General features: G+C 53.4%; 7 protein-coding genes across 7 annotated transcripts; 4 read left to right on the forward strand and 3 right to left on the reverse strand.

The window, feature by feature from the left end:
- Positions 1 to 19: 19 nt before the first annotated feature.
- BO82DRAFT_353507 (pseudouridine synthase DEG1) lies at positions 20 to 2129 on the forward strand. The gene has a single exon (XM_025634972.1). The coding sequence runs from the start codon at positions 213 to 215 to the stop codon at positions 2052 to 2054; it is 1842 nt and encodes a 613-aa protein (XP_025493086.1). The 5' UTR covers positions 20 to 212; the 3' UTR covers positions 2055 to 2129.
- A 60-nt stretch (positions 2130 to 2189) lies between these two features.
- On the reverse strand, positions 2190 to 2929 carry BO82DRAFT_373789 (PIG-H family GPI synthesis protein; the record flags this gene model as incomplete). The annotated part of the gene is made up of 3 exons (XM_025637389.1): positions 2190 to 2267; positions 2325 to 2527; positions 2596 to 2929. 3 exons carry the CDS (start codon positions 2927 to 2929, stop codon positions 2190 to 2192), a joined length of 615 nt encoding a protein of 204 aa, XP_025493087.1.
- Positions 2930 to 4539: 1610 nt separating this feature from the next.
- Positions 4540 to 6136, forward strand: BO82DRAFT_58844 (ribose phosphate diphosphokinase subunit PRS5). Its single transcript, XM_025641360.1, has 3 exons — positions 4540 to 5553; positions 5605 to 5928; positions 5983 to 6136. Exons 1-3 carry the CDS (start codon positions 4645 to 4647, stop codon positions 6037 to 6039), a joined length of 1290 nt encoding a protein of 429 aa, XP_025493088.1. The 5' UTR covers positions 4540 to 4644; the 3' UTR covers positions 6040 to 6136.
- A 611-nt stretch (positions 6137 to 6747) lies between these two features.
- Positions 6748 to 8565, reverse strand: BO82DRAFT_431486 (H(+)-transporting V0 sector ATPase subunit d). Its single transcript, XM_025640704.1, has 4 exons — positions 8452 to 8565; positions 8299 to 8387; positions 7339 to 8225; positions 6748 to 7277 (listed from the first exon to the last, which is right to left on the reverse strand). Exons 1-4 carry the CDS (start codon positions 8481 to 8483, stop codon positions 7194 to 7196), a joined length of 1092 nt encoding a protein of 363 aa, XP_025493089.1. The 5' UTR covers positions 8484 to 8565; the 3' UTR covers positions 6748 to 7193.
- A 210-nt stretch (positions 8566 to 8775) lies between these two features.
- On the forward strand, positions 8776 to 11064 carry nop58 (RNA-processing protein NOP58). The gene is made up of 3 exons (XM_025634973.1): positions 8776 to 9054; positions 9170 to 9330; positions 9402 to 11064. Exons 1-3 carry the CDS (start codon positions 8930 to 8932, stop codon positions 10880 to 10882), a joined length of 1767 nt encoding a protein of 588 aa, XP_025493090.1. The 5' UTR covers positions 8776 to 8929; the 3' UTR covers positions 10883 to 11064.
- Positions 11065 to 11895: 831 nt separating this feature from the next.
- Positions 11896 to 14063, reverse strand: BO82DRAFT_308164 (FAD/NAD(P)-binding domain-containing protein). Its single transcript, XM_025632303.1, has 2 exons — positions 12235 to 14063; positions 11896 to 12177 (listed from the first exon to the last, which is right to left on the reverse strand). The coding sequence occupies exons 1-2, from the start codon at positions 13774 to 13776 to the stop codon at positions 12070 to 12072; spliced, it is 1650 nt and encodes a 549-aa protein (XP_025493091.1). The 5' UTR covers positions 13777 to 14063; the 3' UTR covers positions 11896 to 12069.
- A 1264-nt stretch (positions 14064 to 15327) lies between these two features.
- BO82DRAFT_308166 (uncharacterized protein) lies at positions 15328 to 16497 on the forward strand. The gene is made up of 3 exons (XM_025632304.1): positions 15328 to 15365; positions 15433 to 15585; positions 15676 to 16497. Exons 1-3 carry the CDS (start codon positions 15360 to 15362, stop codon positions 16303 to 16305), a joined length of 789 nt encoding a protein of 262 aa, XP_025493092.1. The 5' UTR covers positions 15328 to 15359; the 3' UTR covers positions 16306 to 16497.
- The last annotated feature ends 106 nt before the right edge of the window (positions 16498 to 16603 follow it).

The raw sequence follows: 16603 nt of genomic DNA on the forward strand, positions 1-16603 counted from the left end.
AATTTATTTCCGCTGCCACCTCCGCGAGAGCCTCCAGTCCGCCCAACATTCTTTTCCTCACGGGTATGCGCAGTCTCCAAGGAAGCCTTCGTAACTTCCTGACTCGCGCTCAAGACTCCACTATACACAGATCCCGTTCAGCAACCGCTGCATCTTTTCACTGTTTCGCTCGTTCCCTCGCCCAGGTCAATTCCTCCCCGCCGCTGCAAACCATGTCGGAACAGCAGCAGCAGCAGCAGCAGCAGCAACCCGCGCAGACGCCAACCCAGCCAGCGTCCGGCTTCGCCGATAATGAACAGGACTACTCGACATGGCCTACGTCCAGCTTGATTGCCCGGATCACCGAGCTTGAGCGCCAACTCCACTCCCGGACGGCGGAGTACGCCGCATCGCCTGCCCCCACACCGCTGAGCACTACAAGCATTCCCCAGCAGCAGACCGACAAATCTACCGAGAAGAAGCCTGTCAATTTGACCTCTTCCTCCACAGCCCAGAAAGAAGTACAGCCACCGAAGCCTAAGCCCGCGAAAGTGCGCCGGGAAATCGATCCCTCCAAGTATAACACGCGCTTCATCGCGCTGAAGTTTGCCTATCTGGGGCAGCGGTATAATGGATTGGAACACGCGAACGGCAATGCCACACCATTGCCGACCATCGAGGAGGAAATTTACAAGGCATTGCGCAAGACACGTCTGATCTTTCCGACCGATACATCTGGGGATGACTTTGTCGACAATTACGCGCCGCGCGAGGTCAAGCCCTACTGGATCAACTGGGACGGATGTCAGTACTCCAAGGCCGGCCGCACGGATCGCGGTGTGAGCGCTTTTGGGCAGGTTGTCGGTATGAGGGTGCGCAGCACGCGACCAATGCGCAAGACGGATGCACAGAACCCGGACACGGCTATGGAAAACACGGAGGAGGCGGATGGCGGTTGGGATCATATCAAGGATGAACATCCTTATGTGAGCATGCTGAATAAGGTCCTTCCGCAGGATATTAGGGTCCTGGCCTGGTGTCCCAACCCTCCGGAAGGGTTCGACGCTCGCTTCTCCTGCCGAGAACGCCACTACAAGTACTTTTTCACTCAGCCCGCCTTCTCTCCTACGCCTGGGCCTCTCGGATTAATGCCCCGTGCCAATGACGGAACGAACGCTCGTCCGAAGTACAGAGAGGGTTGGTTGGATATAGAGGCGATGCGCGAAGCCGCCAAATACTTTGAAGGCACCCACGACTTCCGCAACTTCTGCAAGCTGGACGTTACAAAACAGATTGATAACTTCTCCCGTGAGATTTTCCGCGCTGATATTGAAATGATCGATGCCAAAAATACCCCGCTGGGTTACGTGAACGAGCCAGAATTTTGCGCTGTTGAAGGCGAGCAAGACAGCGGATCATCCGTTGAGCTTACACCTACCGCTGCTAAGGTGTATGTCTTTCATCTAGAGGGATCCGCATTCCTATGGCATCAGGTTCGTCACATGGTCAGTGTCTTGTTCCTTGTGGGCCAGGGCCTCGAACCCCCCACCATTGTGCGCGACCTGCTAGATGCCTCCAAGAACCCGCGCAAGCCCACTTATGAGATGGCGTCTGACGCCCCTCTTGTCCTTTGGGATTGTGTATACCCTGATGAGCAGAGCGGTAGCCGCAAGGATGCGTTGGAGTGGGTTTATGCAGGCGATATCAGGCAGATCAAATCCCATCTCGGCAAAGGCGGCGGCAAGTTTGGTCTCGGTGGAATCGTCGAGGAGCTCTGGGCTGTTTGGAGACAGCGCAAGATTGATGAGATCCTAGCCGGCACACTGCTCGATCTGGCCGTTAGGCAAAGAGATCAAACCATGATCGCTACCGGAGGAGAAAACCCTGTCTGGGAGCGGAAGAACAGAGGACAAAAAGTGTTCATTGGTGGCAATGAATCCAGAACAGGCGGTGATTATATTCCAGTCTTGCACAAACGCAAGACGGAGCTCGTTGAGGTCCAGAATGCGCGGTGGTTGGCTGCCAAACAACGAAAAACGGAGGCTGGTGCGAAGCCGTCCAAGACGGAGATGTAGATAAGATTAGTTTCTGTACCTACCCTAACATATCATATGCATGCGTTTAGCGACGCGTGAAGTCTCGCGCTTTCTCCTCACCGGAGTCTTTTTCTTTGGAAACTCATGATGTTCGCATCCTCAGCTTGAATCATGCTATGACTTGGAATCATACAGACATCGTCGCGAACCTCTCCAGACCTCTTCTAGGATTTGTCGATTTGGAAGGAGATTCTATTCGCTGTCAGTTCGGCGATATCGTATGCACATATGCTCCCAAACCAAACTCACAGGGAAAACCACGAGGACCTCGGTCTCCTCTTCGACAATTACAGCAAGATAGAAGCGAACCTCGAATCCCTTAAAAGCTTCATGAATGACAATATCCTGGATCTGTGTGGTGGGGATGAATCGCGTAGACGCTTTTGACAAGTACGTGTTGGAGGATGTCGAAGTCTGGATGCCCAGTCCGCGAATAACGAGGAGCGACTCTTCTGTACCGTAGAGATAGAAGTTAGCACCGCTGGATGAGTCAAACAACAGCCGCACACATCCAACGAACCTGTGTATCCTTTTCTGAAAACACCATACATCACAATTGCACTGACTAACCCCACAACTGGGTAGCTGTACCTATCCGCGTAGCGACAAACCGAGGCGCCCACCGGTGTCGTCCATACAGCTGCCCAGGGGATCAATCGCGCTTCTTGGACGTAAGAAGAGTGTCGGAGTTTGGCGACATCGAGTAAGAGCACACAGAAAAAGCTCAGCACGCGCAGCAGAACCTGCAGGTAGAGTAGAACTTTTGCGGGCGTACTGGTATGTCTTGAGGCGTTTGAAACGGTGAACGAGACGGTCGTCGGGGACGGGCGCCGTAGGATGAGGCGGCCGGGCATGGAGGGAAAACAATGCGATTGACTAGTTCCAACAGGTCACGGTCTGGTGATTCTCGATCGGTATGCAGAGCCGGTACATTTATATCTGCCGAGTTTGAATTGATCTGAAGATTCTCATACTTATCTCCTTGGAGAGGAGAAGCAGATCTAGTAGTTGTAGGTGGTCTAGTCCCTGAACGGCTAAACGAGCTCTCTTCGGTTTGTGTCGTACCGCATCACGTGCATCGTGTCGCACCTGCCTGCCAATGCCCGGTCTAGACCAACCACTTGTCTCACTGATTGCCCAACCTTGTTGCCTTATCAGTGAGCAGAAAAGCATTTAAGGAGCTGGAGAGGGGTATGGGTGGTAAGAGGGCTCATGCCAGTCAGGCGGCCTTAATAGACGCTGGGGCAGGACAAAGCACAAAAAGAGCGAGCTCCCAAGCAACTAAGGATTTCCCGGCCGCATAACAAGAATGAATGGATTCGAGAGGGAATTGAGATATCGATATCTTCGTGATAGCTCAAACTTGTACGGAAATACTCGAACCGATAAATCGAAGAGGTCTTTATTTTTCTACCGACCCCATTTCCTACCAGCCTTCCGAGATGAACCATGAAGGTGAAGTCGTTTCCAGGAACTGCCAGACAAGCTTGGAGGCATTTCTGAGAATATGTTTCAGCGCGAGAGCTCTTTCGGAGTCGGAATGGAAGGCAATAATGGAATTTGCCGGACAGCGTCTCACGCGTGAAACTTGCTTATTGTGACCTGTGAGCATGTCCCCGTTTCTGTGTTTCCATTCCACGTATACCTGTCTGTCCACGTATTTCTTTGATGAATATTCTTCTCAAATCACCTTTGAGTTGGTGCTGACTAGACCATCACAGGTGAACCAAGCATTACATGTGTTGTCCCGTCATATGACGTCCCCATGTGCTGCTATTCCTTCCATGTGGATGAATGATTGTGATTGAGGCCTGGCGTGATAGCTTGCAAGCAAGAGGGTTTGAACCGATTGAATTCCAGATACCTAGAGTCAAGTCCAGGGAAAGCTGCTGCTGGAGCTCGAGAGTGCTTGTGCTGTGCGTTGTTTATGCAACAGTGCTGTGAGGACTCCAGCTTCGATCACTGATACCCGTTTGTTGATATCGCTCTATCCAGGCACTAAGGCATCACCAAGGTCCGCCTCCAGTCCGATTCCGGGGTCTCAGGCCCGGGTGGGATGAGTCATCACTGCGGGGCGGTTGGATTCGCCCGTGCTGGCAGGGCGGGACTAGCCGGAAGAAGGAACTCTGCAGCCTGAGGCTGCCCCCCGCCTGCAGCCTGAATCGACGGCAGGGTTCCACTCGCGGCAGAGGCATTTTTTTTTTCCTCGTCTCTATGGCCGATTCTCCACGAATCTCTTCCTATTCTCTCCTCCCTCCTTCTGATCTCGATGTCTGCTTTTCCTTCTCCATCCATTCGCTTGGAACCCGTCCCTATCCCTGATTCCCCGCCATGAGGTAGTTGCTTGTCCACTTCCATCGTCGAGATCTTTTGTTCTTCTGCCTGCTGCTCCAAGCCAGCGCTCTCCTCTCTTTGGTCGTGCTAATCTCACCCTTCGTCCCGCCCCTCCAGACCCGCCGACTCATTGAATATCTCCCCTCCCCCTCCGCAAACGATTCGGTCTTCCTCGCCTGTGATCTTGCAACCCACCGGATTTCCTGAAGCTGCTCAGTCGACTCAGAACAACAATATGGTGCGCAACATTGTCGTCATTGGGGGTACCTCCCACCCTCAGCTGACCCAAAACATTTGCAACGTCCTGGGTATCCCTGCGGCAGACGTCCTTCTGTCGAAATTCTCCGTCGGTGAGACCCGAGTCGAGATCAAAGAATCCGTCCGTGGCAAGGATGTCTACATCATCCAATCCGGTGGCGGCAAGGTGAACGATCTCTTGATGGAACTGCTCATCACCATCTCGGCCTGCAAAACCGCCTCGGCGAAGAGAGTCACTGCGGTTCTCCCGCTCTTCCCATACTCTCGTCAGAGTGACATCCCGTACAACAAGACGGGCGCTCCGCTGACCAAGTCCTCCCTTGCTAGCAAATCGGGCAATGGCTACACTTTTGAAAGTACCCCGCCTACCCCACACCCGGGGAAGCCCGAGAGCTGCAGTCTGCTCAACGGTGTGGACAACCTTCAAAAGAGCCTGGCCAAGGCTCAATTGGAAGATATCAGCAACGGAAGCCCGGTGAAGAGACAACGTCCAATTAATGGTCTGCCCCGCAGTGACACGATGGACTCTCTGCCATCTCTTCACAGTGGAAGCGTTGCGGAAGAGGAGGCCAACAAGATCAACAACTTCCAGCCCCGTCCGGGCTACAAGCAGTGGGTGGCTCAGGCAGGCACCCTGGTTGCTGACTTGCTCACTTGCGCTGGTGCCGATCACATCATCACCATGGATCTTCACGACCCTCAATACCAGGGATTCTTCGACATCCCTGTCGACAACCTTTATGGCCGACCCCTGCTGAAGAGCTACATTCAGCGCAATATCCCCAACTACAAGCAGGCTGTCATTGTCAGTCCTGATGCTGGTGGCGCTAAGCGGGCTACCGCGATCGCCGATTCGATGGGCGTTGAATTCGCCCTTATCCACAAGGTTCGTTCAATTCCGGTCTTTTGATGTCACACTTTATCTGATTTCCTGTAGGAGCGCCGCCCTACACGGATCACGGATCGCCAGAATGCCACCATGATGCTGGTCGGTGATGTCAAGGATCGGACCGCTATTTTGATTGATGACCTGGCGGACACCTCCAACACCATCACTAGAGCGGCGAAGCTTCTGAAGAGGGAAGGAGCTGCCCGAGTCTATGCGTTGGTGACGCACGGTATTCTGAGTGGCGATGCGATTGATCGCATCAATGCTAGCGCTTTGGACAAGGTTGTTGTCACCAACAGTGTGGATCAGGCGGACCACCTGCGCAGATGTCCCAAGCTGGAGGTCCTGGAAGTCGGCCACGTCTTCGCCGAGGTAATATCCCTTTCTGAAGAGTTTCAGGTACAAGGAACTAATTTCGTCGTATAGGCCATCCGTCGCGTTCACCACGGCGAGAGTATCAGCGTCCTCTTCCAGTACGACTAACGGATATGCCGTCACGGGTTTCTTTTGATGTTTTATCTATTCCATTTTCTTTTTTTTGTGTGACGTCCATACAAAGTAAATCATAAACTTGTTGGCGAAATATGAAGAGCGACGAAATCTTGGGTCATCTTCCACGGATTGTTTTTCTGTCAGTTTGCTTTGACATCGGCTGGAATGCCCTTCTTGGTCTTGAATGCTTAGGGACTTCTTGCTATTGCATATCATCGCTGGCTGTGAATTTTCTTTACCAAAAATATATCGAGACTCCAATTGCCAACTGGAAGCGGACCAGAAACCTTGTCATGCGTCTAGTCCCTGGCATAAGGTGTTGGTTACCCTCTACATGGCCTTGCGTCTGTGCCCATTATATCTCCCATTCTTGTCAAACCTGTCGGGTTATTTCTGTGTCTTTAGGGAGTTCTTTTTTTGTTTTTCTTTTTTTTTTCTTTTTTACACCGTCATATGGCCGCCTCTGATATGACACTCAGGGAGCAGGTGAGTCCATATGCATGAACATATATCCAACCATCATCATGAGAACTTCGGCTATGAGTCTGAAGTAACGACAATCTATCATTTTACTTTTTTCCTTGCACCAGAGCAGGGAATCATCACGTCTGCCCCGAATTTCCAGGATACTTGAACTTATCTGCATGGTCTCTGTAGTTGGTAATTTTTGTACGACTTGAGAAATGGGTCTCAGAGACATTACAAGCATGGAATCGACGTATATCTGCTTGCGCATAAATACCTACCGCGCAGACATGCCACGCAGACTTTCCTATGAGAGATATTTGACCTGGCGTACGATACATGAACCCTACAATCCGCACGCTGCATGATATCCCAGGAGACGAGAGAGATTCGACGAATGAAAGATGCTGCATAGGTCCGAGTTCGCCCATTTGACTAGCGATAGCAGCGGCGAGAAAGCAAAGACAAAAGAGGAGATGCCTCACTTCGTGCATAGGATACAGGGGATAGAAGGTTAATGACACACGAGCCATCGCGAAAGGAGCATGGAGTGTATTTTGGGCGGGCGCGAGTTGAACGAAAGGGGAGAAGAGAAGGAGGGAAAGGAAACCCAGAGGATAGATCAATGTAGGGAGGCTTTAAACAAGACGGCTAAAAAGTAAAAGGAAGAAACATGGTATCTAGAAAACAGAGATAAAGTTCCCGATCCTCTCTTTCTGATTTTGCGCAATACACTCGGCGATCCAGGTGACGTTTCGGATTTCCTGATTCAGAGATGATTAGCTGAAATAGTCCATGCAAGAATGGTGGGGTGGTTGTTCTTACCTGCTCCTTCAGTCTCATCCACCCATATACCACCGCAGGCGTGAACTGCCGCGTGAAGACAACCTTGCACATCTCCATCTCCTTCTGGTAGAACAGATCCTCCAAGCTCTTCCCGTCCGAGGCGCCGCCCATGCCACCCAGGCCGCCTCCGCCCTGCGTCAGGCCGACCGCATCGAAGAACGCCTTGTAATCGGCGGAGATGCTCACGGCGAGGGCGACGGACTCGATGTCATCCGCCCGCGAAAGCATCAGTGACCCTTCCGGCCAGAGCTTACCGAACTCCGGGTACAGCTTCCTCCGCTCCTGCTTCGACAGCTCCGTGCCGAACGAGTTGAGTGTGATGTTGATGGCCCGCCGATCGGCCTCGAACTGCAGGATCTCCGACATGACCTCCTGGGTCGGAGTACCCTTGAAGTCGGGGTGTGTGGTGACGAACTGGTGGAAGTCCTCCAGGTAGTTCTTGTAGAGGGTGTTGCGCACGATCTCGATGTTGAGCTCGTCTAGATCCTGGTGGCTCAGACTCCCCTTGAAGTACCCGGCCAGGGGCGTTTCGATCAGGACGGAGTTGTACAGCTCTTCGATGTTGGTGGCGACGCAGAGGACGGGCAGGGTCTCGAACCAGCCCAGCGGATGGCACCGTTCCAGGAGCTCGCGGGTGTCTCGTTCGTGCAGGGTACCGGTAATGAGCAGGGCGATGTTGTCGATCATGTACCCGTAGGTCAGGTACCGCAGGAACTTTTCCGTCGACCCCGTGGCCTGCGCGAGGAGATAGCGGAATTCAGCAACCAGCTTGTCGGTCATCTTGCCTGCCAGGGCGGAGGTCGATGGGTTCGGGGGGAGAGCGGCGAGGAAGTCGCCATATGCGGGGGCGAGCTGGAGCTTGACATCTGCGGGCAAGAAAAAAACGCTGTGTGAGATTTTGGTTTGGTTCGTGAGGGAGTCAGTCAGGGAGCAACGGACCATCGATCGATTCGCATTGAGTCAAGTTGGAGTAGTGTTGGCTAGTCAGAAGGCTGTTCCGATACCCTCGGGCAATGCCCTCAATGTAGCTGATCAGGACAGTTAGCCAGGGGAGATCCGGGGGGGGGGGAGGAAGTATTTCGAGTGGCATACCCGCTTTTGACGTTGAAAAAAAGACCCTCCATTATGATCGGACGTGCACGAGTCCTCAAGCTGCCTCTAGATCGTTAAATGGGGAGGAGTCGAAGCGGATTGGAGCACTTGCTGGTATGGATTGTCGCTATCTCAGTCGACGTAAACCACAATCCCGTGACCACGCCCGGGCGGGCCTCCCGTGTCGCCTAAGGTTACATAAGCTGGCTAGCCAGTGTGTCTGGTGCACCTGCACCAGCCACTTGCGGGCACCAGCCACAGTCCGCACGGCGTTTTCGCTTTTTTCACTTTTTGGTGTCGAAAAATTTCCCAGCGATTGCAATCCTCGTCCAGCACGCGGTTTCGTCCCCCGTCGCCAACTTACGCCAACCCCTCCCTCTTAATTCCGACCCCCTCGCCCCTCGCACTTCTAGCTGGTGCTTTTTTTTTTCGGTTTGTTTTATTTCGTTGTCACAGCTAGACGTCGAGAGCCTACATCATGACGCTCTTCATCCTCACGGAGACCAGTGCGGGCTATGCCCTGCTCAAGGCCAAGGACAAGAAGCTTCTGAAAAGAGACGACCTCACCACTGAGGCTGCTACTGCAGAGGGTGTTTCTAACCTGTAAGTTTTTCTTGTCTTGGATCTGATGAAATCGCTGCAATTACAATTGGAGTGATCTCATGCAAAAATTTTCCCCCTCCGTGCGCCGACCGTACGTCTAACTTGCGCAACCCAGTTTGAAATTGAAGAGCTTCCAGAAGTTCGACAGCGCCGCGACTGCCCTGGAGGAAGTTGCTGCCCTCGTGGAAGGAAAGGTTACCCCTCGTCTGGCCAGCCTTCTCGACGAAGTGAAGGATGAGAAGAAGGTCTCTCTGGCTGTTTCCGATCCCAAGCTCGGTATGTGCTAGTTCCTTTGCCTCGATGGCGAAATGGAGAAAAAGCCAACTCAACTGACTCAAATCCCACAGGAAACGCCATTGGCAAGCTTCCTGGCCTCTCCATCGAGCTGGTTGCCGACTCCTCCACCACCGACATCTACCGTGCCATCCGTGAACACCTGCCCACTCTCATCCCCGGTCTTCTTCCCCAGGATATGTCCACCATGGCCCTGGGTCTGTCGCACTCTCTTGCTCGTCACAAGCTCAAGTTCTCCCCTGACAAAATCGACACCATGATCGTGCAGGCTATCGGTCTGTTGGATGATTTGGATAAGGAACTCAACAACTACGCCATGCGTGTTAAGGAATGGTACGGCTGGCACTTCCCCGAGCTGGCCAAGATCTTGAACGACAACATCGCCTACGCCAGACTCGTCCTGAAGATGGGCATGCGCACTAACTGGGAGACTGCCGATCTCGCCGAGATCCTCCCCGAGGAGATCGAGGGTGCCGTCAAGTCCGCCGCTGACCGGTCCATGGGTACTGAGATCAGCCAGGAGGACTTGGAACACATCCAAGCTCTGGCCGAGCAGGTCGTCGGCTTTGCCGAATACCGTCAGCAGCTGGCTAGCTACCTCACCGCCCGCATGAACGCTATTGCCCCCAACTTGACTGCCCTCGTCGGTGACCTCGTCGGTGCCCGTCTCATTGCCCACGCTGGTAGCTTGACCAACCTGTCCAAGAGCCCTGCCTCTACCCTCCAGATTCTGGGTGCCGAGAAGGCCCTGTTCCGTGCTCTGAAGACCAAGCACGATACTCCTAAGTACGGTCTGATCTACCACGCCTCTTTGATCGGCCAGGCCACTGGCAAGAACAAGGGTAAGATGGCCAGAGTGTTGGCCGCCAAGGCCTCCCTGGGTCTCCGTGTGGATGCCCTGGCCGAGTGGGATGACGATGCCACCGAGGAGGACAAGGCTGCCCTCGGTACCGAGGCCCGCTACAACCTCGAGCGCAAGTTGGCCGCCATGGAGGGCAAGCCCCTTAAGCCCCGCGGTGTGGCTATCGCCCCCAACGGCACCGCTCAGCCCCAGAAGTTCGACCTCAACGAGGCCCGGAGATACAACCCCGATGCTGACGCTCTGACCGGCGATGAGCCCCCCGCTTCCGTCAAGAAGAGCAAGAAGGACAAGAAGCTCGTTGAGGAGGTCGAGGACGAGGAGATGGCCGATGCCGCTTCCGACGACGAGGGAGACTCCTCCGACGAGGATTCCGAGGAGGAATCCTCCAAGAAGAAGAAGAAGAGCAAGGACTCCGAGCTCGAGAAGCTGGCCGAGCAGGCCGGCCTGAGCGTCAAGCGGTACAAGCGCAAGCTCGAACGGGGCGAGATCCAATTCGACGCCGAGGGCAAGCCCAGCTCCGTCAGCAAGAAGGACATCAAGAAGGCCAAGAAGGACGCCAAGAAGGCCTCCAAGGGCGAGGAGAAGAAGCGCAAGCGCTCAGACGACGGCGAGGAGGTCGACACCAGCGACAAGAAGAAGAAGAAGAAGAGCAAGAGCAAGAGCGACGAGTAAAGGGGACGGCGGAAACGACTGAAGCCTCCAATTCTCTTTTTATAAAACAGAAAAAAGTTCTTTCTTCACAACCCACCTACCTGATGGCTACGCTTCGAGAGATGTTTTCCTGTATGATATCACACACCTCTTTTGTGTCTCTTTTCCTATTGTCCTTTTGCTATTTGAGTTGAAGTGTTATATTGTGTGTTTGGGTGGCATTTCCAAAGAACGGATGGAAGCATTTTTCACATCCTATCCCATGGCGCAGAGGTGCTTTTTTGGTCAAGGCAGTTCGAATTCCAGGAATAATGTTAACTTCGGAAAAAAACTTGTGTTCTGCATGAACGTAGTATGTATAGGTTTAGATCGCGTTGGCCGGTACCTGTCAGGGGACTCATGTCGTGTCCCTTGCATAGAGAGTATCCAGCCAACAGGTAGGATATAGAAAGAAGTATTCCCGGCGGAGGCAGGAACTCGATAGCTAGACATAGCATCGCAGGTACCACCCATATGAAACTGTAGAATTTTCGGTAACGGAACCAGAAGACCTGCATCTAATCGTCACGGCCTTCTACACTATGCAAGCACGGAAAAAAAAGACAATTATCATTGTCTACGGCGAACAGTATGTGAGCTAGACTTTTCTGCATGCTGATGCACCTCGGTATAGACGGGCAGTGCATCTATCTTGACGAGCCACCTCATCGCCACCCAGTCATACAGTTTCTAAGTTACCTCTTATCTCATGCGACCACTTTGCTACTACAGTTTTACTCACAACACAACGCCTCACCCCTCACCCGGGATACTTCGTCCTCCATCGGCACAAGTAAATACTCTGATGGGTGCTGTGGTGGTCGGTCCGTGACAGCGGGTGGTACTTCCTAAATGGCCGGCAAGACGATCCTACGGGTTATTTGTGCGAAGTGATTCTGCAGCCACTACGAGCGAGGATTAGCAAGGGGCTTGGTTGGGTACTGCTTTAGCTCATATACACATTGGACGATTGGGTCTAGGGAGACTGTGCTGACCCTTGTAAGTAGTTACAATAAATCGAGAGTCTCGAAAGCAAGGTTGCTAATCTTATGTTTCATTACTCGTATCGACTATGTTGACAATGCTATATAGGAAGCATTCGACTGTCGGTCAGAACCTTCGAAAGGTAGGCGTCTCGCGGTTGACTCGATCTTCGATTGTTCCCACACTCACTGGTGAGCCAGGATCTTGGCCACAGCAGCCTCGGCCACGACCATGATGGTGGCCTGGATGTTGCCGGTAGGAAGGTCGGGGTGGATACTGCCATCAACAATGTACTACAAGCGAGAATCATCAGCAAACGTTATCTATGTTGCAGAGGAGAAGATACATACCAAGTTGTCCATTCCATAGACCTTCGTGTTGGTATCAACGACGGAGGTACCGTTTCCGTGGCGGCCATCGTCCGTGCCCATCTTTGCGGTGGTCGTATAGTGCATACCAGTAGTCGGGTTTGCTAGGATGGAAGAGACGTTGGTGTTGGCCTCCAGCTGGAAGCCAGTGGAGGGAGCAAGCAGATCGTCGACCAGGCCCTGGATGAACAGCTTGGCCGCAGCACGGTCACCGGCGGTGTTCATCCAAGGGGTCTGCTCATAGACGGTGTTGCCATCAGCATCTACTCCAAGGACACCGGAGGAAGTGAGACCGTGGGTCATGTAAGTCGTCAGAGTGACTTCGTCTTCGCCAGTGGGCGCGCATGATCCTTGGTAGTAGCGGGTCCGGCCATCGACCACGTTGGAGGAGAAGAAGATCAGCCGGTGCTTTCCTTGGGTCAGCACACCGTTGCCCTTGGCATAGAGACTGATGTCGGCGATATCAGTTCCGTTGTAGATACCCGTCCAGTCAAGCGGGCCGTAAGAGCCGTTGGTCTTGACGACGATGGTGAAGATGGGGTGGTCCTTGAGACCTACGCCAACGGGGAGGTTGATCCAGTCGCTCTTGGGGGGGACGACAACGCCGCTCTCCTGGGCGGTCTCGATCTGAGACTGAGGTCCGATACCCGAGTTGAACAAGATGCGAGGGGTCGAAAGGGCGCCCGCGGACAGGACGACTCTGCCGTTGGCGGCTAGTGTGATGTTTTCCAGACGGCCGAAGGCGTTCTCGACCTCGACCCCAGTAGCCTTGCTGCCGGAACGGAGAACGCGAGTCACCTTGGAGCCAAGCTGAAGCTGGAAGTTCTGATGCTTCTCAGCAAGGGGAAGGTAGGTGCGGACCGGGCCGGCACGCTTCTGATCCTTAAGATTCCAGGAAGGGTAGCTGTAGACCTGGTGCTTCTCGTTGGGCTGCGAGATCATGTTGACGGCTTTCCAGCCGATGTTGCTGAAAAAGTTGGAAAGCACGGTGTATAGGCCTTGATCATAGCGTTTGCCATCAGCAGAGGGTAGGATAGTTCCAGGGTTGCGCTCGTAAAGCCTGTCGGCCGCAGGCTTGACATCGTTCCATTTCCAACCCTTGGGCCACTTGTCGTCAAAGTCATGGTCTGGCGGGTGCACGAAGACCATGTAGTTAACTGTGACACCGCCACCGAGAACACAGGCTGCAGTCCCAGCAGTATCGGTACAAACGTACTCCTCCCACTCAGGGAGAGCACCAATGTCGGCAGACAGGCCTGGCACATCGACTGGGGTCAAGTTATTGTTCCAAACAAGCGTGTCATTGGCACCCGTAGCCACAGTCGGACCGCGGCCTCGCTCCAGCAGGAGAACTTTCTTGTTGGCCTCGGCCAGACGCTCGGCGGTAATGATGCCGGCAGGCCCTCCACCGACGACGATGTAGTCATATGCGTTGGCCTTCTCAACAGTGGGTGCATGCGGCGAGCCAGCAACGCCGAGAGCGGAGCCGATGGCAACCAGTCCTCCAACAATAGCAGAGCGCATTTCGACAACCTGAGAGATGTTTTCAGGGATGAAGTCCAGTCAGAGGGGAACAAGCAGTATAAGACTTCAATTTATAGTTCTCTTGTCGCATGGGTCTTCAGGTCTATACTGCCGAGAAGCTCGCTCGCCATCACTATCCGAGCTTGGCCCGTCATCTCGATCCGCATCACTGCGTTGAATCGGTTCTGGAAGCCTTCATCTCAAGGAAAGGTTGAATCCCGGTTCCGTAGTTAAGCTAGCTTCGAGGGTCGAAACCCGTCCATTTCCGACATTCGGGCAGTTCAAACACGGCCCGGAGGTCCACTTGTGCAATCTACATGGAAAAGACCCTCTTCCACGAGGGAATTTTCTATCTGGATTAGGCAAACTATGTCGCTGATCAGTCGAAGTCCCTCGTCGAACGAGCCCTTGGCGAGGAAAAGGGCGCAGTGGGCTCGAGCATTTGCCGGCGGGTGCAGGAAATTATCTAGAGTTCCATCTTATCATGGGTGTTGAAGAATAAAAGCGGGTTCCGTGGGTCAAGGCAAGTGACTAGAGAGGATGGACGGCCGACTAGAAACGACCGGTTTGATTGCAAAGATCTGACAAATTCGAGTCCAGGGGACAAGAGTGGACTCGCGAATATCCTCATCTGCTGCACAACAGCTCGTCCTCTATCATTGAGCAGCACAAATTCCGAGAGGAAGCAAATTCTTACTGATGCATTCGCATGTTCAGACCTTTTGTGCTGTTCAGGAACGGAAGACACGGAGCCTGTTCCACTCCTTTTTCTTCCGGAACGCAGGCTGAAACGACAACTTTTCAAGTCGATCTCGAAAGAGTGTGATGTCTACTCAGGTCTGGCGTGTGAGTAGATAATCGGACCGATTGTTCTGCGGGCCAATCTCGGCCACGGGTCTCCGTCTGCGAGAGCTATCTGCAGGAACGAAATCATGGACCCGCATCGGCCCCAATTACCTGAACCTCAGGGTGTTTGCGAGGTGCTTGCTTGGTTCAGGCAAGGTCTGCTGCAGGATGACGCATAACAAATACTATGGGTGCATAGGCAAACACCAAGGCAGGGGGTATTCATCAAGGTGATTCACGCTGGGCTGTTGGTGTCAAGCTAGAAATCGCTAAGCTTCCACCATAGCTGCATGAGATCAACTGCCGCAAGGGGCAAACAAGCATATTGCGCACGTGTTGTCGAGTTCCTATTTAGTATCTGCAGTATGAAATAAGCTTAGATTCACAGAAAAGAACACAATAGAAGAAGATCAAAACAGAATGGATTCTGCCGAAGCGATTGCTCATGATTGCAAGTCGTAGCAGCAATGGATTAGCTCATACACAGGTTATGAGTAGCCAGGTGCCTGCAGCCTAGCATAACCCATCCAATCCCATCGGGGACTGTCCAGGCATCTCGTCGACCGCTCTCAGCCTCAGGCAGCAATAACCCCTACCGCCTTCACAAACCGGCAGAACCTCTCCTCTCCGCCCCGCATCTCACAGCACTTTTTTTCCGCGACACTCGAACGCAACGAACCAAATCTAGAATCAATCCAAACCACCCAATATCCAATCCCAATTCCCAAACCAACAACATGAGGGTAAGCCCGGCGGCCTATACTACCCTCCCAAGCAAAACCCACACCCCCCCAATACTAACACACCCAGATCGTCGACCCTCAGTCTGCCGTCCTCTCAAACATCGAGGTCCTAGCCTACCTAACCGCCAACCCGCCCCGACGACCCCCCAACCCGCCGCCCAACTCCCGACACTGGGTTCCCAGCCCCGACCTCCGCGATCACAATACTGTAGTCAAGGAGGTAAGCTGAGCATACACCATTGCTCTACACTAGACACCATCCCCCTTCCCCCCCAACTAAGCCAACCATAACTGACCGAAACACGCAAAGATCCACAACTACGTCTCGCGCCTCTCCCCACACCTCCAATCCTACCCGCAATACACGCACATCCCGCTGGCGGAACTCGAAGCGCAGGCGCAGGCGCAGGCCAACTACCACAACAACAGTAACAGCAACAAAGATACCGCCGTGTCTGCGCCACCGACGCTTCTGCCCCCGAAACTCCTCAACAAGCCGACCCCCGTCGACCATGCCCTCCGGGACCTCGTTACCCGGTTGCAGCCCTATGGCCTCACCAAGGGTGAGGTGCTCATGATTGTTAACTTGGGGATTGGGTTGATTCCGGCTGCTGCTGCTGAGGAGGGGGAGGAGGAGGAGGAGGCGGAGGAATATGAGGAGGAGGTGGTGGAGGAGATAGAGGAAGAGGGTGGAGAGGGAGAGGAGGGACAGCAGCTGGAGGAGATGGAGGTGGACGATGGGGCCACTAATGGAGGGCAGAATGCTGAAAATGGGGGAGCAGGCAGTGGAGAGTTGGCGGAGGAGGATTACGGGGCTATGGCTCTGTTGGATACCGTGATTGAGGAGCGGGAGGAACGGTTGAGTGAGGCAGATGTGGCGGGGATTCTGACTATTATTCGGGAGACGTTGGGAGGAGGTGCGGCGGCGGGGGCGAGGTGAGATCGATTGATGCTTAGGTACTGTACGGACTTGGAGGAAAAGTGTTGGTAGTGGATTTTATATACCCGTTATGCTGCATTAAAGACATTGTCTTGAAAGACATTCAGATGACATGAATGTACTGATAATTTTCGCATTGGCTTGAATGGGGGAATAAATTATGGCATGCTCTATCTATCTATACAGGATTGGTATCTCTGATGAGTTATATGCAGTGGCTACTGCTCCCGCGCAGTCTAAGTGCGAACGCTAGCCATTGTAAAATGGCTGCTTTGAAAGTATGCCACGTTCCATGGCG

This window comes from Aspergillus uvarum, assembly GCF_003184745.1.
Source record: "Aspergillus uvarum CBS 121591 unplaced genomic scaffold BO82scaffold_20, whole genome shotgun sequence".
Taxonomy (NCBI): domain Eukaryota; kingdom Fungi; phylum Ascomycota; class Eurotiomycetes; order Eurotiales; family Aspergillaceae; genus Aspergillus; species Aspergillus uvarum.